The 22,405-nt window shown below is 41.5% G+C and overlaps 1 protein-coding gene across 18 annotated transcripts in view; it reads right to left on the bottom strand.

Annotated features, from left to right (window-relative positions):
- Positions 1 to 7,183, bottom strand: part of INTS10 (integrator complex subunit 10) — a 35,649-nt gene extending 28,466 nt beyond the window's left edge. For 5 of the 18 annotated variants that reach the window (XR_003120781.1, XM_025393884.1, XM_025393885.1 and 2 more), the window contains exons 1-6: positions 6,251 to 7,183; positions 5,608 to 5,675; positions 4,285 to 4,388; positions 3,443 to 3,582; positions 1,129 to 1,210; positions 200 to 340 (exon numbers count right to left, since the gene is read on the bottom strand). Coding sequence is in view for 10 of the 18 variants with exons in the window: in XM_025393884.1 (XP_025249669.1) it covers positions 200 to 340; positions 1,129 to 1,210; positions 3,443 to 3,582; positions 4,285 to 4,388; positions 5,608 to 5,675; positions 6,251 to 6,379 (664 nt within the window). In the remaining 8 variants the exon portion in view is untranslated. Of the gene's footprint in view, positions 1 to 199; positions 341 to 1,128; positions 1,211 to 3,442; positions 3,583 to 4,284; positions 4,389 to 5,476; positions 5,676 to 6,250 lie in introns of all 18 variants that reach the window. The other 13 variants (XR_003120780.1, XM_025393887.1, XM_025393882.1 and 10 more) reach the window with 5 other exon arrangements.
- Positions 7,184 to 22,405: the final 15,222 nt, after the last annotated feature.

The raw sequence follows: 22,405 nt of genomic DNA, 5'->3' as shown, positions 1-22,405 counted from the left end.
ACTGTTTGGATCAAGGGGTGGCATTGCTTCCAGAAAAGCCTCACCTTTTAACTCTAGTATTTTTTTCTAGATACCATCTTTTGAAACACTCCCAAACTAGTAAGTATCCAGAGAAGAATAATCAGAACATTGAGGGGTTTCTGAATTTGCAATTTTACTAAAGCCTATTTAAATAAAAGTACAGGATATTCCTCCTTACCTTGATGCTGATTTTCTGCTTGAGTAGACCTAGTGACATAATTGATATAAAATTCAGCTGCTTTGTTCAAGTACTTATATAATAAATTGGCAGGCAGTCGAACATCATGGTTGTTAATTATTAGAGGAAGGACGTCACAAACTGTTGGAGGAGAAAAAGAAGAAATAAATTAATTAGGTTATCTACCCTAGAGTTCCAACAGATACAAAAGCTTTTAGAGTTCATTTGATGTAGTATCTAAAATATATAGGGGGAAAATCCCTTATGACTCATGTATTCAAAATGTGCTGTGCAGAGAGACACCAGTAGCTGGAGTCAGGGAGGAAACACACGGGCAGTTCTACGCTGTGGGTGAGGGTGTAGTTCTTCCATTGAATTCAGATGCCTCTTTATTATTATGCTTCATACTTACATATACAGTTATCATATTCTTTCAGAGGTACCAGATCTTACATAACGGAAGTTTAGAAGTTGTTTAAAATGCTTTTTTTTTTTTTTTTTTGAGACAGAGTCTTGCTCTGTCACCAGGCTGGAGTGCAGTGGCATGATCTCGGCTTACTGCAACATCCGCCTCCCGGGTTCAAGCAATTCTCCTGCCTCAGCCTGCCTAGTAGCTGGGACTACAGGCATGCAACACCACGCCCAGCTAATTTTTGTAGTTTTAGTAGAGACAGGGTTTCACCATGTTGGCCAGGATGGTCTCGATCTCTTGACTTCGTGATCCACTCACCTCAGCCTCCCTAAGTGCTAGGATTACAGGCATGAGCCACCATGCCTAGCTAAAATGCTTTCTAAATTAAAAAAAAGAACTTAAATGCCATAACACATAGAGCTCCTTTGCCTTCCATATATGAGCTTATCCCTGAACCAACACTTACCCCAGCATATTAACTTACCATAGAAGTAATAGAGAATACAATTTTCCTTACCAAATAATTTTCTAAAGCAGTTCACAGGAGATTCTTGTTCTTCAATAGTTTCAGCCTCTAACAGTGCCTCCCCAAGGCCAACCTATTTCAAAACAAAATTAATCATTTAAATGTGTTACAGCGTAAGTTGTCAGAACTATATGAAGTAATGGGTTTTTTTTTTTTTTTTTTTACTTATCACAGTTTGTGTAATCAAACTTATCTGAGAAACAAATAATCACATTTTAAAGACTAGAAAGTAAAAGAATGCACCAGCCACACACCCTAGAAGGCCAAATTCACCTGAACATCTGACCACTCTGTCTTGGTTATTCTCTTCAGAATTAGCAAAATTCTAATTAACGATTAACAAGAATTAACAAAATGTCTATAGAAATGTAAAGGAAGCACTGGAACTGGAGGCAGAGATTTTCTAAGAAATAAAGAAACTAGAGTTTATTCTCTACATGAAGATGTATCAATATAGACAAAACGTATCATGTTCAAGATAAGTTCTCAGGAGTAGCCAGTCATACAGTCTGGCGTAGACTGGGCAGAAAGGTCAGAGTTTTAAGGCTACCTTTCCATTGCTGATGCCCTAGCATAATAGATAGTCCCTTACCCAAATCCACTAAGACATTGGTATCAGCTTCCTTGTGACCACACAGGGATGCCTCATAGGAGTGGAAAAGTGCAAAAGGTAACATCACACAGAAGGTTAAAGGTCACAGTTATGACCAGAAAGTGTGCTGGGCTGAACAGTGTCTCCCAAATTCATATCCCCCCAGAAACTCAGAATGTGACCTGATATATATCTTAACTTTTTTAAAAAAAAGTGCCCTTGGCTGGGCGCGGTGGCTCAAGCCTGTAATCCCAGCACTTTGGGAGGCCGAGATGGGTGGATCACGAGGTCAGGAGATCAAGACCATCCTGGCTAACACGGTAAAACCCCGGCTCTACTAAAAAAAATACAAAATAAAAACTAGCCGGGCGTGGTGGCGGGTGCCTATAGTCCCAGCTACTCTGGAGGCTGAGGCAGGAGAATGGCGTAAACCCGGGAAGTGGAGCTTGCAGTGAGCTGAGATCCGGCCACTGCACTCCAGCCTGGGCGACAGAGCGAGACTCCGTTTCAAAAAAAAAAAAAAAAAAAGTGCCCTTGTAGATATAATTAATTAAGATGAGGTCATAGTGGATTAGAAAGGCGCTCAATCCAATGACTAGCGTCCTTATAACATGACCATGTACACACACCTGTAATCCCAGCTATTCAGGAGGCTGAGGCATGAGAATTGCTTGAACCCAGGAGGCAGAGGCTGCAGTGAGCCAAGACCATGCCACTGCACTGCTGCCTGGGCAACAGAGCAAGACTCTGCCTCAAAAACAAACAAACAAACAAAAAACAAAAAAAGACCATGTAAAGACACAGGCACAAAAGAAAGATCATGTGATGATGGAGGAGAAACTGGAGGAGTGATGCAGCTGCCAGCCAGGGAATGCCAAAGAGCACTGACAACCATCAGAAGCCAGGGAGAGGTAAAGAAAGAGTCTTCCCCAGAGCCTTCAGAGGGAACATGGCTCTGCCAACACCTGGCTTTTACACTTCTAGCTTCCAGAATTGTGAGAGTCTTTCTGTTGTTTTAAGCTACCCAGTTTGTGGTACTTTGTTATGGCAACCCTAGGAGACTAACACAAGCAGGTATGGAAATGATTAACCAGGGCCAGATGCCAGAAAAATGGCATGGGAAAGAATAAGCCACAGAGTATGAACCAATCGAATGAACGGTTTGACTCCTGACACCTCACTGGCTACGGGAAGTTACTAAAACATGAAAAGCTCAGTTTCATCATCTGTAAAGTGGGATACTATTTACTTCAGGGGGTTTAGGAAGATAGGAGATGCCTAGCTCTTACCCATGCCTGCCAATAGCACTCAATAATTATTACAGATGAAGGGCAGGAATAGAATGAAAACAGTCTCCATAGGGCAGAAGCACAGGAAAAACGCATCTGTTAAAAGACTACAAACTGTACCCTAAATTTAAAAGTACATTGTAGAATACAATGGAAAAAGATTACTTTTTACCATATGGATTGCAAATAAATAGTACTGTCAGAGCTTGGTAACTTTTCTGATAAAACAGCTTCTCCTGGAAACTTATAAAATTTGGTAAAAAGAATGTCCGTTTAGCTTTACTAACAAAGAACCTTTTATTTCAGTTCAATCTTAACCAGTGCTCTTCAGAAACTTCTGCTTTGTAGCTCCTCACCATACCGATGAATCTGTTGATGACCCATTGTATTTTATATTAAGCGAAGGGGACGAATAAAATCTTACCCCATGTTGCACCACCGTTTCAGGGAAGCGCCTCAAAAGTAGAAGCAACATTTCTGATCGTTCTAACGTGTTGAAGCATTGTTCCGTGACCTTTAGTAACATTTCACACTGGACCCGACCAGGCAGAGTTTCAAATAAACCTGTACGAAACACATTTCACTTTTAAAAGTTTCTTGCGGACAGCAAAGACTGCAGCAAAAGTGCTGAGTAAGGCATTTTCATGTACAGAACAGTAAACACTACATGTGAAATCAACATGGTTAAGTTTTACCTACAACTTGGCAGCCTTTTGGGGCCAATAGTATCTAGCACAGGATGTTTGCTGAATAATGGTAAAATATTTGGCAGACTGATCAAATTCAAAAAACAGTGACGTATGTGAATGGTCACAAGAATGCCTGTTGCAGGCTGAGATAGAGAGCATATGCTTTTTGAAGCTGAAATGACCTAAACATCTACTTGCTATTTTATGTAGAATTTGAAATCTTTGATTGATGACAGCAACATGGAGAAGTTTAAAGAGAAACCTTCTAAATTACTAAAAGCTTCTCTCCTGTTTTGTGGAGAGCTGGTTAATCTATAGCTGCTATCTGGTTACTGTAAAACCTGTTAAAAATATATACAATTAATTCCTTGTCTCACTGACAAATCCATATCCTTTAAAGAAGCTTAAAGGGTTCTAAGCAAATCAAGGAACTGAGTGACATTATTATAGACTTTGGTTGCCAAGAATAAAACATACATATGGTTATCAATACCCCAGGTGTGACTTTTTTGTGGGTGAAATTACTATCTATGATTTGGTATTCCAGAAATGGTAACTTATACACCATTATTCTTACTTCTTAAGAATTGGGTTTGTTTGTCCTGTGAATCATTCCTTAATGCTGATGTAATAATGCTGATTTCTCTCCACACCACCGGCTGGTCTGGGAAATTCACAAACCTATTTTTAAAATAAATACATTAAATTAAAATGTCAAAGTCTATACAGTATCCAAAAGAAAAAACATTAGCGTTTGGTGAAAAAGTTTCCTTTATTCCAAGTGAATGCTTAGACGTGCCAAAACAAACCAAAATAAAAATGTAAAAATAAGAATTATTTGATTTATAAAAATGAGAGTACTCACATAAGTCTTTAGTGGGATTTACAGGTGAAAAGACAAGTAACCATAATATAGAAAGAAATCCTAAAAGTCAACAAGAATAAAACAAACTATTCGAAAGAAAAAATAGGCAAAGGCAAATCACAGAATACACACAGCCAAAGAAAACAGTTGAAACAATACTGAATCTTAGTACGAGTAGTACATATTTTTTTTAAAAAAAGCAAGATACCATTTTCTCCTATCACAGTGGTAGGAACTAAAAGGAGACTAATAATATCCAATGTTGGGAAGGGCATGGGAAAACACATTCTTTATATACCATTGGTGGTAATGTAGATTGGGATCACCCGTTTTGGAGAGTAATTTCATAGTGTATCAAACTTTCAAATGCGCATAACCTTTAACTATGAAAATGTCTTAGAATCTATTCCACAGAAAAACACCAAAATATGACTACAAAATTGTTGACACACTGAACACAATTTCAAATAATTTAAAACTATCTATTTAAATGTCTACCAAGAAGAGTGGCTATGAAATACTACATAGGCATGAAAAGGAATGAAGTGGATCTCCACAAACTGATATAGGAAGGGATCCATTACAGTGAGTAAAGGAAGCATGCTGCAGAGCAAGGGTCGTATGGTCTCACTTTTGTCACCTCTTCCCCCCAAAAACCTATTTATGTATTATGTATATATGTATAGATAGACTGCCTACAAAACTTAATTCTGGTTGAGTTTAGGAGGCACTTTCACTTTTTTATCTCTATAAGAAGTAGTGTTTGAATTTTTGCAATGAGCACATATTCTTTCTAGAATAAATTATGGAACAGAAGTTTTAACAAGGATAAAACATAAGAATAACAATTAAACTCTTCTGCAAAAGCCATGTCAGCAATTTATGGCAGACCTGGACTCCTTACTAGGTTTGCTTTAGGTATCGAAGATGTAGATGAACTTGAAGATCTTCCCCCAACTCCCACTTCTGCAGACAGAAACAAAACCTCATGGAGAGATGCAGTGCAGTAAAAGTGATGACAAGCGTCCCACTCACATGTCGTACAGCAGCCTCCCGGCGGTGGCGGTCCGCTCTGCATTCCGCTCGATGGTGTACATCTCATACTGCAACACACATCAGGTACCCTGGTCATTCACCCCTGCCTGGAAGGCTCCCAGCTCATCCAGCATCTCTCCTTGGCCCTCCCGCGGGAAGGGAGGCCCTGCGAGTGAAGCTCCGCCTGGTGACACACCGCCACATATATGGCAGCCTTGTCATTCGGCTTAGAGTGGGACCCTGGGGTTCACTTGCAATCTCAGGCTCCCAGGATTAAGTGGAATCATGTTTCCAAAGTCGCTGGCACTGAACAAACGGCTGCCATTATGATGAATGAACGAGCGACTGGCCTTTTGCTAGTGGCGATCATGCGCTGTCTAGGCCAGATGGCAAGCAGGGCCCCAGGGACCCAAGCGCACCCGACCTCAAGCGGGGTCGGCCGTCTCTCAAGGGCTGGGGAGAGGGCTCCTGGAAGGTGTAGGAGCAAGGTGTAGGATGGGAGGGGAGAGAAGATGGAGTGGGAGGGGAGAAAAGAGGGGGCCGGGCAGGAGGCGGCTGCCCCCAGGCAGGCGCAGCTCTGGGCCCGGGCAGCCGGAACGCGCACCTCCTCGCAGGGCGGCCGCATGCACTGCCGGGACCTCACCTGGATGTTAAAGTCTGCGGGGTAGAGGCTGCGGGCCGTGATCAGCCACGCCTTGGCTGCCCACAGGTCCTGCGGCACCAACTCCCGGGCTCGCTGCACCAGGAACTCGCAGTCCCCCTGGGCCGACATGACGCGGGCGCTCTCCAGCCGCCAGCCCGAAGCGGCGGGAACGTCCGGCTCTGGACTCTCAGCCGCCACCGCATCCACTGCCGCCACCGCGGGGGAGGCTACTGCGCATGTCTGGAGGCGCTCAGAGGCCCGCGGAGTGGATCGGGAAAGCTTTTCCGGGTTTTACGAGCCGTCGCCTCCCCTTGGCTCCCCGTTACCGCCCGGTCCCCTCCTCTTCTGAGAAGCCAGAGCATTTGAACCGCTTCCAGGTCACCTCCAAAATGCGGAGAAGTGGATTTTCATTCCTGCGGGCTGCAGCGTGACCCTGGTGAAGTCAGGGAGCATGCGCGGGAGCGGGCAGGCGCTAGGCCACTTCGCTATTTCCATCCTCTCTGGGGATTGCTCAGTTTGGCGGGGGCGGGGGCGGGGGCGGGGGCGGGGGCGGGGCGGGGCGGGGAGACGGGCGGTCCCGGGGGATGGGCGGTCCCTGGGCGTCCCCGCGGCGTGGAAGGCTGGGAAGAAGTTTGAGAGGAACAGCAGAGAGTGTAGGGGAGGCGGCGGAAAGCACTCACCACCCGGGCCGGCCTGAAACGCCTTCCCCGGGGGCCGCTGCCTACGACTCACTTCCCGGGCTTCGATTTACGCGAAAACTCCTGGGGCTGGTGAGGGTGATCGTGCAAAGCATGAGCTCGGGAGTTCCTTCTCTTTCCGAAATCCGTCCACGTTTTATTATTTCATCTTTATTCGCCGGTTTCTCCAACAAACGTTTATTGAGCAATGAAGTACTTGGAAAGCTCTTTGGTGGGTGCCGTCCGTGAGAGCTGCAAAGATGACTAAATCCCTGACCCAGCAAGGGTTTTTAAATGTTTGAAGTGTTCTGGACGTGAAACCCACAGAAAGATAACTACGCTATTATTATAATTATCTCCTCCAGCCAGAGTCAATGTGTTTTTCACCAAAACTCCAGATTTGTTTTCCATCTAAGAGATGAAAAACACCTAAGAGATTCTCCCATTTAAGAGATTCTCCTGCTTCAGCCTCTTGAGTAGCAGGAATTACAAGCGTCCGCCACCACGCGCAAGCCCGGCTAATTTTTGTATTTTTAGTAGAGATGGGGTTTCACCCTGTTGACCTGGCTGGTCTGGAACTCCTGACCCCAGGTGATCCGCCCGCCTCCGGCTCCCAAAGTGCTGAAATTACAGGCATGAGCCACGGCGTTGGGCTTCAAAGCACTGTTTAATATCCCCTAATTATGCACAGAACAGCGTAACTCTATGATTATAGGACAGGATTACTCAGTGATACTATTATTTGGGCCTTGTAGAATAGAAGAAGGTAGAAAATTGGATTTAAACAGAGAGCAGGATAATTTTGATCTTATAAAGTGTACAGCATCAAAGCAGTTTGCTAGCTTGAATTTTAAAAATTATTTCTTTGATGTTAATTATGAAGTGTAAGAATTTTTAAATGGTAAAAACGACTGATTTGGTCATTAAACTTTCTGATTTTGGTCTTTACCAAAAATAAAAAAACTCCACACTTGTTCCTGAGCCTAGTGTTCTGTGGAATAACAATTGTAAATTAAGGCTTTAAATTTAGAGGCTAAATAAGGAAATTCTGTTTTCGTTTGTTTGTTTGTTTTTGAGACAGAGTCTCGCTCTGAAATCCAGGCTGCCACTGACTGTGGGGGCTCGATCATGGATCACTGCAACCTTGACCTCCAAGGCTCAAGCCATCCTCCTGCCTCAACCTCTGGGGTAGCTGGGGCTACAGGTATGTGCCATCACATCTGGCTAATTTAAAAATTTTTTTTAGAGACAGAGTCTCCGTATGTTGCCCAGACTGGTCTTGAACTCCTGGGCTCAAGTGATCCTCCTGCTTCAGCCTCCCAAAGTGCTGGGATTACAGGCGTTGAGCCACTGCGCCCAGCTTCTGTATGTATTTTAGATGCCAACCTTGAGAGGGCCTCCAGACTTTTTGCCAGAATACAACGTCAGGTTTGTGGTTGTTTTCTGGTCAGCTTCTTGATTTTGAATGGTCGCCAGCTAAACATTTCTCCTACAGTGTCACGCTGGCATCTCAAAGTATGGAAGGGAGGTACCATAGCAAGTGAGTTTACATCTTTTGGCCTCCTTGTTGTGATCTTGACTCACTGGAGACTCGAGGCACCTAGCTCATGTTCTTCTCCATGACAACTCTTTTTTTTTTTTTTTTTTTCCTTTTTTTTTTTTTTTTGAGATGGAGTTTTGCTCTTATTGCCCCAGCCAGAGTGCAGTGGTGCAATCTCGGCTCACTGCATCCTCCGCCTTCCCGTTTCAAGTGATTCTTCTGCCTCAGCCTCCCAAGTCACTGGGATTACAGGTGCCCGCCACCATGCCCAGCTAATTTTTTTTTTTTTTTTTGTATTTTTGGTAGAGTCAGGATTTCACCATGTTGGTCAGGCTGGTCTTGAGCTGCTGACCTCGTGATCTACCTGCCTTGGCCTTCCAAAGTGCTGGGATTACAGGCGTGAACCACCGCGCCAGCCCTTGACAACTTCTAAGTCACGTAAAATGCCCTCCATCCAGCACCCGGCTTCAATTTCCATGAGCTCAGTTCAGTGATTTGGATTAAACTCTACATTGCTTTTCGCCTTCCACGTCAAAATCTTCAAACTCCAAGTTTCCTCACATAACCTCCTAACTTCCCTGCCCTCGACTCTCTCCTTGGTTCTTTTTAATAATTTCCTCCTTTCCCTTCTCCCTGATTTTACCTTCATGGGCCTCTATCCCTTGACACCTGCATTTTCCTCTGAGTGTGTCTGCCACCCTTTGGGCTTATTCCTCTCCCACTCATGCTAAACTCTGTGCTCAGACATTCAATATGTTCACGTCTTTGCCTTCTTATCCTGCCGCTGTATCCACTTTTTTTTTTTTTTTTTTTTTTTGAGACAGAGTCTTGCTGTCTCATCCAGGCTGGAGTGCAGTGGCACAATCTCAGCTCACTGCAACCGCCTCATCACCGGTTCAAGTCATTATTGGGCCTCAGCCTACCAAGTAGTTGAGATTACAGGTGCACGCCACCATGCCCAGCTAATTATTGTGTTTTTAGTACAGACAAATTTTCACCGTGTTGGCCAGGCTGGTCTCAAACTCCTGGCCTCAAGCCATTCACCCTCCTCAGCACCCCAAACTGCTGGAATTACAGGTATGACCCACCGTGCCTGGCCCTTAAACTGCCAAGTTTGAGCACCACAGTGCTATTTATCTTTCAAGACTGTACATCTGATCATATATGTGTTTTTGTTTTGTTTTGTTTTTAAACAGTGTCTTTCTCTGTCATTCAGGCTGGAGTGTAGTGGCATGATCATGGCTGACTGCAGTCTCAACCTCCAGGCCCAAGCAATCCTCCCACCTCAGCCTCCCAAGTAGCTGGGACTACAGGCATGTGTCACCACACTTGGCTAATTTTTTTTATTTTTTGTAGCAATAGGGTCTCACAATGTTGCCTAGGTTGGTGGTCTTGAACTCCTAAGCTCAAGCAATCCTCCTGCCTAGGCCTCCCAAAGTGCTGGGATTACAGGTATGAGCCAGCACAATGGGCCCAGATAAGTATTCTTTTTTTTTTTTTTTTTTTTTTTGAGAGGGAGTCTCACTCTGTCACCCAGGCTGAATTACAGTGGCGTGACCTCAGCTCACTGCAACCTCTGCCTCCCAGTCTCAAGCGATTTTCCTGCCTCAACCTCCCGAGTATCTGGGACTACAGGCTTGCACCACCACACCAGGCTAATTTTTGTATTTTTAGTAGAGACGGAGTTTCGCCATGTTGGACAGGCTGCTCTGAAACTGCTGACCTCAAGTGATCCGCTCACCTCAGCCTCCCAAAGTGCTGGGATTACAGGCATGAGCCAACACACCCGGCCCGTATATGTATTCTTAAAATCCCTTTGATAGTTTCCAACTGTGCTTCCATGGGGTTTGCAGCTAGCTCTCTGCCCCATCATTTGCTAGGAGCCTCTACCCAGAAATTTTCAGTTCTTCAATGTAGTATATTCTTTGTCATTAACACACATTCATGTGTACTATTTGCTAATATCACCTCTGTTCCGCCTAGAACACTGCCCCCTGCCGGCCTCATGGGCTAACTGAGTTTCAGATAACGCTTCTCAGGGAAACCTATTCAGCCCCCACCCCTCCTCTGTTCCCCAGTCCTTATGCTGTTTCATAACTGACGGTTTACCAGACAGTTAACTCCATCAGGACATGGACCTGACCTGTCTTTTATGCTGTGACTTTCCCAACCCCTAAAACGTGCCTGACACTTATTGATAGTAGGCTGGCAATTTAGCCTAAAAATTTAGGTGAATTTTAAATGTCTTGGCCCTTTGCCTACAAATTTACATAAAGCCTCTAATTTTATACCAATTTCATTCTGTCTAGTTTCAAGGGATAAAGAGTCCCTTTTGTTCAAGGCCAAAATCCTCACCTGTGCTTCTAATCCCATACCCTTGGCTTCCTTAGAGAATCTGTTATCAGTTATCACTACTCTATAGTTTCTGTCTATTTCTCCTGGTACTTTCTAGTAGAGTATGTGTTTGCGTTGGATTACTGCTGTTTCCCATTGATTACAGTAGACGTCGTGTGCCCCGCTCAGATGGCCTTTGCCAGGCAGTACAACCATTCTCTACTGCTGTCAGTATTGACTGCTAACTGCTCACAACTGCTCCCTTCTGTAGAGACCTGCCCTTAGCTTCCTGGACGAGTTAGCCACTCCCAAGGGGGTGATACACAGTAAAAAGATTAGTGACCCTGCTTCAAAGGGGGCAAATGTGTGACATAATTTGTATTTCAAAGTCCTCTCTGGTGGATGGGGCCAAGGCTGGATCTGAGACCACACACATGCTCGGCTCTTTCCTCTTCTCTACTCTTCTTCCCTGCTCTGTAGGTTTTTCTTGACAAGCATTTTCTCAATAAATCATGTGCTCCCAGATCCCTGTCTCAGGCACTTCTAGGAAGCCCAAACGAAGACGATAGTTATTACTGGACGGACGTGAGGTACTTCCATGAATCCTCTTACGTTCCAGATATAGTCCCTCCTGCATCGCTCAAGTAACAGCAACTATTTCCCCTTAGTTATCGGGATCAATCGTCTGACCAATAAAGTAACCCCTTTCTTTTGCCCCTGTTAGTTCCATAGTATAAGAAGCCCAGGGCCAGGCGCGGTGGCTTACGCCTGTAATCCCAGCACTTTGGGAGACTGAGGCAGGCAGATCATGAGGTCAGGAGATCAAGACCATCCTGGCTAGCACGGTGAAACCCCATCTCTACTAAAAATACAAAAAATTAGCCGTGCATGGTGGCACACACCTGTAGTCCCAGCTACTCAGGAGGCTGAGGCAGGAGAATCGCTTGAACCCAGGAGGCGGAGGTTGCAGTGAGCCGAGATTGCACCACTGCACTCCAGCCTGGGCAACAGAGCGAGACTCCGTCTCAAACAAAAAAACAAACAGACAAACAAGAAAAAGGAAGCCCAGGTGCTCAGGAGGCAGTTTCACGTCCAATTCAATAGAACCAGGACTGTGAGTCAATTAAACCTTTCTTTTGTAAGTTACCCACTCTTGGGCAGTTCTTTATAGCAGTGTAAAAACGGACTAATACAAGCTCCTATTTTATTAGGGAATGGATGCAAGGATTCTTTTTGCTGGTTGTGAAATGTATCTGTGGGGAAACAATCACAGGATAATTTCCTGTGAGTATCATCGGACCCACTGTCAGATGGGCTTGGACCAAAACACACATCACCTGACCAGTAGGTGAATGTGGTCAAAAGTAATTCAGAGTCAGTATCTAATAACACCAGGAGGCCTGGGTTTTCCATTCCTTTAATGTCCAGTCACCATGTTAAATGGCTGGAGGTCCCTCTGTGGAAGGCTTTGAGGATGATGTATGGTATGAAATTGTGATTGAGTTGCAGAGTCCTTCCTAAAAGGAATCTAGCCTCCACCTCGGCTAAGGAAGTCTGGATGTATGAACTGACTTCAGTCTGGGAATCAGGTTCTTCCCACAGTGGTCACTCAAGTCAGATTTCTGCTCACTTGGCTTTGACTTTCTCTGATGTTATAAATCAAGTCATAAATCGGTAGGTTGCCCATCTATTGTATTCCTAGGACCTTTATGATCCATTAGCTACTGCTGCCAACTCTGAGAGCCAAAATGCTCTAGTTGCCACTGTATCCCTGTGACCTATTAAGGTTATTGCCTCTGATGCTCAAATGCTGCCACCTGACTTCTACTGCGCAGGAATCCTATTTATCCCATTGAAATCAGGAAGCCCAGTTCTATTGCAGTATCTCCTGCCTGCATCTCTGGCCCGTAGAGGATAGCCAACATAAAAACTTTTATGGATGTTGATGCTTCCTTCAGTAATACATTTCTGGGCCCTCCTGGTGTATATGGTAGGGGTTGGCTGAGCAGACTGCAGATAATGAATTCCCTCCAACATTTCCATCTCATTAAGCCACGGATATGGTTTGGCTCTGTGTCCCCACTCAAACCTCACCTCAAATTGCAAGTCCCGTAATCCCCATGTGTCAAAGGAGGGACCTGGCAGGAGGTGATTGGATTGTGGGGACAGTTTCCCCCATGCTGTTCTCATGATGAGTGTGTTCTCACAAGATCTGATGGTTTTATAGGTGTTTGACAGTTCCTCCTACTCTCTCTCTCTCTCTCTCTCTCCTGCTACCTTGTAAGACGTGCCTGCTTCCCCTTCCGCCGTGATTGTAAGTTTCCTGAGGCCTCCCCAGGCTTGTGGAACTGTGAGTCAATTAAACCTCTTTTATAAATTACCCAGTCTCGGGCATTTCTTTATAGCAGTGTGAGAACTGACTAGCACAGCCACCATACTTGTTTCTCTAAAGTATGCTAGGAAAATTCCAGCATCTGAGTCTAGGCCATGTTTCAGCCTGGCTTGGAGCCATTTGTACTCAATACTCATTTCAGAATCAAGGCAAGAGAGAGATCTGCAATTATTGTAACACATCAATAGAATTCATAGTGTTTGTGACAAGTAGGGGTGCTGTGTGGAACCTCTGCAAAGGTCTAATAGGAGAATCACACTGTAAGCCCAAAGAGTTTGAGAACAAAAGCATGACCATGTGAAAAGCAGTTTCATGGCTGGGCATGGTGTCTCATGCCTGTAATCTCAGCACTTTGGGAGGCCAAAGTGGAAGAATTGCTTGAGGCCAGGAGTTTGAAAGCAGCCTGGGCAACATAGCAAGACCCATCTCTACAAAAAAAATTTTTTTTTAATTAGCTAGATACAGTAGCATGCACTTGTAAGCCCAGTTACTTGGGAGGCTGAGGGAGGAGGCTTGCCTCGGAGTTCAAGGTTGCAGTGAGCTATAATCATGCAACTGCACTCTAGCCTGGGTAATAGAGCAAGACCTTGTCTCAAACAAACAAAAAACAGTTCCTAGATTGCTACTGGACATATCAAATCTGGAATTCCTGGAAAATGCACTCATACTGATAAATTTGGCCCTAATTTTATAATTTGTCCCATTTGATCAGTACCCTTATTGTCAATTCCAAGGGCCCTATTAATACAGGTTAGCAGAATCCTGCACCTCACTTGGCATACCTGTACCTCTTCCTGGAATAGATTTTATACTTTGCTCGCTGGGCTATACAGGAATTTCTTTTACTTTTTTTAAAAAAAAACAAACGAAACAAAACATTTTACTTGGAAATAATTTCAAACTTACAGGGAATCTCCATGAATAAAAATTGTATAAAATTATTTATATACTTGTTATGAATTTAATCATGTCTGCCTCAAAGCAGACAGGTTGAAGTCTAAACCCATCGTATCTCTGAATGTAAACTTACTCGGAAATAGGATTTTTGCAGAATTAAACAGATGTTTGAGTTGAAGTCATTAGTCTGGGCCCTAATCTGATGTGTCCTTTTTCAAGGGGGAAATTTGGACGCAGAGACAGGCCGAATGCCATGTGAACATAAAGGCAGAAATCAATGTGACATGTCTATAAGTCAAGGAACCCCAAAGACTGCTAGGAAAGAAACATGGAACAGATTCTCTCCCACAGCCTTCAGAAGGAATCTTCCTTGCCAGTGCCTTGATCTCAGACTTCTACCCTTGACAAAAAATTTATATTGTGTAAGCCACCTAGTTCATACTATTTTGTTACGGTAGCCCTAGCAAACAAACAAATATGTATCCTTTCCTTGAATTCACTTATTATTACCGTTTAATTTCATTTGCTTTATTATTTGTGCAAAGGCTCTCTCTCTCTCTCTCCATAAATATGTATGTATGTATAATATTTATACTGAATAATTTGAGAATAAATTTTATACATCATAGCTCTTTACTCCTAAACATTTCAGCGTATATTTTATAAGAAAATTGTTTTATATATATATATATATATATATATATATATATATATATATGACTCTTATATGGCTCCTGCTCCACTACCTTTCACTAATTTTATCTTTGATTTCACTAATTTATCTTTATACATTGTATACTCCAAAACACAAATTAATGATTTTATGCATTTATCTTTTAAATCATGTGGAAATAAAAATTGGCCTTGCAAACTAAAGTTATAATAATACTGGCTTTACAACTAACCAGATATATATATATATATAGTTTGTTTGTTGTTTGTTTATTTTTTTGAGACAGAATCTTACTCTGTCACCCAGGCTGGAGTACAGTGGCATGATCTTGGCTCACTGCAACCTGCACTTCCTGGGTTAATGTGATTCTCCTGCCTCAGCCTACCAAATAGCTGGGAGTACAGACATCTACCACCACACCCAGCTAATTTTTGTGTTTTATAGAGATGGAGTTTTGCCATGTTGGCCAGGTTGGTCTCAACCTGGCCTCAAGTGACCCACCCGCCTTGGCCTCCCAAAGTACTGGGATTACAGGTATGAACAACTGTGGCCAGCCGAAAATGGGTGTTCTACATAGCCACAATATAATTATCAATTTCAGTAAATTTAACCTTAATAGAATAGTTTCACCAATCTACCATCTCTATTCCAATATTTTAATTGACCAGTAATGTCTTTTACAGCATTTCCTCCTCTAGTGGAGTCCAGTCTTGGATCAGGTATTGCATTCACTTTTCCTTTAGTGTTTTTTGGTCTAGATCATTTCCACAGCACCCCCCTTTTTTTTGGCTTTTATGACTTTGATATTTTTGGAGAATGTAGTTTCACTTCATTTTCTTTTAAATAGAACGTTCTTCATTCTGGGCTTGTTCAATTCTTCCTTATTGTTAGATTCATTTGTGCATTCCTAGCTGGAATACCATATATTTGATACGTTCTTCTCAGGGTATCATATCTGAAGGTATACAATGTCTATTTGCCCATCATTGACAACGTTTATTTTGTTCACTTGTTCAAGGTGCTGTCTGATTTCTGCATTGTATAATTACTATTTTTACCCTTGCAACACTAAGCAAACTATGGGAACACATTGTAAGTCCATACAAATACTCTGTCTTATAATTTATCTCTTTTTATATGCCTGGAGACAGTGAGGGATGATTAGGTGAATTTTGCAGAATAAGTATCCTCAGCCACTTACAGCCTAGCAGCAGAGATAAGAAGTTCCTTGGAGGCCATGATAGAAGCTTTCTGATTTCAACCCATGCCTTGGTTGAAAGTTCAAGACACCAAGCTTATCTTTTTCAAAGCTGCCAATCTACTTACTGTTTGTCATACTGATTAAATAAGATTTCCCACGTCTTTTCTCCCCACTATACTCCATTTCATGCCATGGCATGCCGTAATTTGAAATTATACCTTTTTAACTTCAATTACATGGAAACACTGCTCTTATATGGCTCCTGCTCCACTACCTTTCACTAATTTTATCTTTGATTTCACTAATTTATCTTTATACATTATATACTCCAAAACATAATGATTTTTATGCATTTGTGTTTTAAATCATGTGGAAATAAAAATTGGCCTTGCAAACTAAAGTTATAATAATACTGGCTTTACAACTAACCAGATATTTATCTTTCCCAGAGATCTTTATTCCTTTATGTGTCTTCAAGTTACTGTCTTTTGTTCTTTCACTTTAACCTTAAGTATTACCTTTGGCATTTATTTCAGGGCATATCTAATGGTAGTGAATGCCCTCAGTTTTTGTTTATCCAGGAATGTCTTGATTTCTCCCTCATTTTTGAAGCATAGTTTTGCCTGACATAGAGTTCTGGGTTGACATTTATTTTTCTTTCGACACTTTGAATATACCAACCTACTACTTTCTGGTTTCCAAGGTTTTTAATGACAAATCTGTTGGTCATTTTATTGAGAATTCAGAATTGTATTGGATGAATTATTTGTTTTTTGCTGCTTTTAAGATTTTTTGTCTTTGGCTTTTGACTGATTATAATGCATTTTTGTGTAGGTCTCTGAGTTTATCCGACTTGGAGTTAGTTGAACTTTTTAGATTTGTGGATTCACATACTACATCAAAGTTTTCGGCCATTATTTCTTGACATAATCTCTTTCTCCCTTTCTCTGTTTCTCTCTTCCATTTCTGCAATTTCCACAACATATGTGCTTGTCCACCCGATGTAGTCCCTCAAGTTCCTTGGGCTCTGTTCACTTTTCTTCCATTTTTTTTCTTTCTTTTCCCTAGAGGCAATAATTCATTTTTCCTACATTCAAGTTTGTTGATTCTTTCTTCTGCCTGCTCTAGTCTGCTTGAAAATTCCTCTAGTGAATTTTCTATTCCTGTTATAATTTTCAGTTACAGAATTTCTTTTTTGTTCTGCTTTGTTTTTTTGATGTCATTGATATTTCCACACATATTTCTAAGACTTTGTCCACATCTTCCTTTAGCTCTTTGAGCATCCTTAAGACAAATGTTTTATTAAAGTGTTTTTCTGAACTTCCTCTGGGATAGTTTCAGTCTATTTCTTTTACCTTTGAATAGACTACACTTTCTAGTTTCTTTTTATGTCTTTTATTGTTTTCATTGAAAACTGCATATTTGGATTTTATAATTTGGTGACTCTGAAAAGCAGATTTTTCTCCTTTTTGGTTTTCTTTTGTTTGTTTTTGTTTGCTGTTTGTAAATTTTTTTTTTCAGTGGAGTATTACCCTCTGTGTAATATCAGCCTGAGATGTAAACTCAAGGTCTTCTCACATCTTATCTGAGCCTATGTCTCAGGCACGTTTGGTGACTTTCTGTATTCCCACAAATATGCAGTTGCTTTTGAATGTCCGGCTTCCAAAGGTAGAAAAAGGGGGAAATAAATGAGAAAAAAAAGGCATTGTCTTTGTCAAACAATTTATGGAGGGCCATTATTTGGACTAAGCTTCTGCTCTAGTTCCCAGCAGACCTGACCAAACCTAAATGAACTCACTCATGGTAAGTGCCACATAATCAAACTGAACTTTGAAAAAGACCATTTTCCCACGAAACAGAATATTCACAGCAATGAGTTGTGCTGAGCCAGCATAATAAGAAAGTTCCTTCTAAACCCTATAAGGAAAATAATTTGGAAATTGATGCAGGATTTTTCCTTGACCCCTTTGTGGGACTTGCAATAGGGGTGCCCCCATTTACTCCGGCTGCCACGCTCAACTCCTTATGGGAAGGAGCACATGAGCAAATGAGCATAGGAACTGGCTGGCTGCTTTGGCACCAGCAGGAGCAAACTCCATGCAGGCCTGCAGCAGCATCCAGATGGGGGTGCCTGTGACCCCAAAACCCCAGAGAGTATGTTACAATGCTCTCTTAACTCCACCATCTGAGGACAGCAGAGTGCTATCAGCTCAGTGGTCCCTTTGCCTCATTGCATGTGGCGGCTGCCCTCCACCAGTGAGAGCAAAGGGCCAGTGTGGCAGCCTCTTTTGAGACCTGCACTTGGTGGATCCCACACTCTTGTCCAGTGCCCAAGAAGAATGAGGTCATGTGGACACCTGAAGGCTGGTGAATGCAAAGATTTTTATTGAGTGACGAAAGTGGCTCTCAGCAGAGAAGGGAGCTGGAAAGAGGATGGGAAGGGCAGGTCGCTCTCCCCTGGAGTCAAGTTGACTTTTTACCTCTCTCCTCAGAAGTCAAGTTGACTCTCTTCGATGTCCAGCCACTTCTCTGAAGTCAAGTCACCTCTCCCTGACATCCAGCCATTTTTTCTCTTTGCCAGCTGAGTCTGGGGTCTTTGTAGCCACAGGATGGGGGGCAGGGCAGGCCATAGGTAGTTTTGGAAAAGGCAACATTCAGTTGGTAAAAAGACACTATTTAGAAAGAACCAATCAGGAGACAGCAGGAAAATGGGTAAGAAGTTCTCACTTTGGGCCACAGGTTTCAGGCTTTTCAGCTTGAAGGTGGAGTTTCACTGGGGACCCACCCTTGTCTTCCTAGAGTTTGTGTGCTTTCTGCATCTATCAAAGTGACCAGTATGCTTTTTTTTTTTTTTTTTTTTTTTTTGAAACAGAGTCTTACCCTGTTGCCCAGGCTGTAGTGCAGTGGTGTGATCTTGGTTCACTGAAACCTCCACCTCCTGGGTTCAAGTGATTCTTGTGCCTTAGCTTCCCAAGTAGCTAGGATGACAGGTGTGTGCATTTTTGTATTTTTAGTAGAGACAGGGTTATGCTATATTGGTCAGGCTGGTCTCAAACCCCTGGCCTCAAATGGTCCACCTGTGTTGGACTTCCAGAGTGCTGGGAGGACAGGCGTGAGTCACCATGCCCTGCTCAGTCTGCTTTTTGTTCCTTGCTTTTGCTTTTAGCCCTTATCTACTTATAAAGCCAAGTCTCTCTGCTGAGCTCATTAGAGCATTTATTCTATTTTGTGGAATGAAATGCTTCCTGATTCTAGAGTCACAAATATAAGCCAATGAGATCTTTTACTCTGTAATTTTTGTCTTTTAACATCTCTTTAAATTTGCTGGTAGCCACTTTGGCTTGAGTGGTATTAAACAATGGCAGTGGGAGTTGGCAACAGTGGCTGCCTGCCTCTGTGTCTGCTTCTCTGTAGTCAGAAGGACCAGTCATGATCCGAACACAGATCCCCAACATTTGGAGAACAAAGTCCTTATTGTCCACTCTGTATCCTAAAAGCCACTCTAGGCACCCTAACACAGCTGCCTGCCACAGGGCTGGGGGTGGGAAGATGCAAAGTTGCTACTGCACTAGGCTGAAATTGGTCAAAATTAACCACACCTTCGCCTGGAAACTGCAAGCCTTTGAGTGGACTGTAGAATTCCCAAATAGTTGCATCAGACAGATTCTGCCAGTACAATCGTTGTCTGCTTCAAGAGACAGATCCATGGTGCTTCCTTCCCTGCCACCTCCCTGACATTCTAAGCTTATTTAAACTTACATTCTTGTACAGTTCGTTTTAAATTATGTGTCAGAATTCTAATTTAACATTTATGAAAACTGACTTTAAGTTGCTATGTGGAATTTAGAAGTGTTGAGAGTCATAGTTGGAAATTAATTTTTAAGAACATTTTAAGGGCTTCTTCAAGTCATATTCCAGGTTAGGCAAGGACAAAAGAAGACATATTTCTGTGTATAAATAGGACATACATATATCATAAAATCTAGTAGAGAAAGGATTGGGGTCTTGGGGAACTAAAGCTTTTGAGACCATCCTAAAACCATTTACTGGCCATTATCTTAAAAATAAGAAGATAGCATTAATTTAGATTGAAAATCTTAATTTTTGTAGAGTAGCATCTATTGTGACAGAGTGATTTGGCAGAGTCCCAATAAGGAAGAAAAATTACTTTCTGGAAGTTTAATGTTCTCTTGTATTAGGCCTTTTATGGCTTCATCTTACTTTTAAATATGTTTTCTTTGACTCCCTGCATTATTTATACACTATCATATTTTTGTTATTTCCATTAGCTTAATTTATTTCTCCAATTAGATGGCATTTCTTTGAGAGCAATCATTGTTTTAATTTTTTTATGCTATACACTGTTGGGTACAGCTATTTAATTAATGTTTGATAATTAATTATTTTGGATACAAGAAATCTAGCACCTTGAGATTTGTGATTTATCAGAACACATACTTTTATCTAAGAAGCTGCTACAATAGTATGAGTTCTGATGAGAGTGAAAGAAGACATTCTCGATATAGAGAATGGTTTCCTAATTATGACTCAAAGTTCTCTCTTTTGTTTCTTCTTGATCCTATTGGACATATAAATTCACTGACAAGTATATAAGTCAATAACTTGGTATTTTAAATTTGGTACTAAGGCATTAAGCAAAATAAATGAAACCATTGAAAATTGGAAAAGGGCACTATTATTCAATTTTAACTGTGGAACACCTTATAATAGTTTGAGATTCACCACCATAAATCATCCAAATACAGATTGAACGTCCCTAATAAAAAAATCTGAAATCCAAAATGTTCCAAAATGCAAAACTTCTTTGAGCACCAACATGACACCGGAGTGGAAAATTCTACACCTGACCTCATGTGATGGGTCACAGGCAAAACCTTGTTTAATGCATGAAAGTATTCAAAATATCATATAAGATTACCGTGAGGCTATGTGTATAAGGCATATATGAAACATAAGCGAATTTTGTGTTTAGACTTGGGTCCTATTCCTGAGATCTCTCAGTGTATATATGCAAATATCCCAAAATTTAAAAAAAATCTTAAATTTGAAACAATTCTGGTCCCAAGCATTTCAAATAAATGATACTCTACCTATATACCATAAATTTAACAAGTCAGTGTTCCAACTTTATTCCCTGGACAGTGTCTTTGCTAAAACTGATTGTTTTTATTCACTATAATTGTGTAACACTTAAACTTTCTGAAAATAATACATAATCATTATAGGACATTAGAAAACTACAGAAAAGCCCAAGGAAGAAAATATAAATCACTCATAATTTCATCATTCAGAAATAGTCATTGTTACCATTATGGAGGATCCATGCAGTCCATTTTAAAAATCTTTTTCTCCACTTATATTTTATACTTTTAGAGGAAAAGACAATCCAATAGAAAAAATGGCCAAGAGATTTGAATAGGCACTTCATAAAAGACTACGTCTAAATGGCCAATAAAGCTATTAGAAATAAGGAAAGTACAAATTCAAATCTCAACAAGATATTGCTACATAACCATACTATGATTAAGGCTGACAATAACCAGTCTTATTAAAGATATGAACAATGGAAATTCTCACCGTGCTGATGAGAGCGACAAATGTTCATAGGCAATTTGGAGAACTGTTTGATATAATCTATAAAAGCTGAAGATCTACATATCATTTCATCTGGTTATTCTACTCCTAATTCACTCAACAGAGTTATACGCTCCCTGTGTGATGAAAGACATCTAGAAGAATGTTTGTAGTAGCATATTCCCAAATTGGAAGCTAAATGTCCTTCAAGAGCAGAGTGAATGAAGACATCGTGGTATATTCATGTAACCCGTTAGAAAGGCTTTTTCCATTCTAATATGTATACAGCAATGAAAAATGGTCACTGTGTGCAACAAAAAGGATGAGCTTTGCAACCAAAATGTTGTGTGAAAGATCCCAAGAACAAAAGAACATATACTATAGGATTCCATTTACATAATGTTTGCAATCAGACAAAACTAAATTACAGCATTTACTGATATATATGCAAGTGATGAAACTATAAAGAAAAGGAAATGATTATAATCCTGTTAGGAATGTGATTTATTTGCACAGAAGGGAGGGTGTAGCTATTGGGAGGTGGAAGGAGGGCATTTTGGGGATGCCCGAATGATTTTATTTTTAGACTTGGGTGGTGGTAACAGATACTCACTTTGTGATAAATCAGCTTTCCCCATTTCTTCTGCACAAAGTTATTTATGTGTGTTATATGGAATCGTATAAATGTTTACAAGGAAATAATAGTATTGCAGTAGACATTGCTTTTAAATTTGCTCTTTTCAAAACCATCTTACTAACATTTTCGACATTATTAGGTGTTCTACATTTTTATAGCTACATATTATTTCCTTGAGTTGATAATTTTAAAAGCCCCTTATTATTGGA

The sequence above is a fragment of the Theropithecus gelada genome, chromosome 8 (assembly GCF_003255815.1).
Source record: "Theropithecus gelada isolate Dixy chromosome 8, Tgel_1.0, whole genome shotgun sequence".
NCBI classification, from domain to species: Eukaryota; Metazoa; Chordata; class Mammalia; order Primates; family Cercopithecidae; genus Theropithecus; species Theropithecus gelada.
The sequence above is the reverse complement of the archived record's forward strand: the minus strand, read 5'-3'. Positions and strand labels throughout refer to the sequence as shown.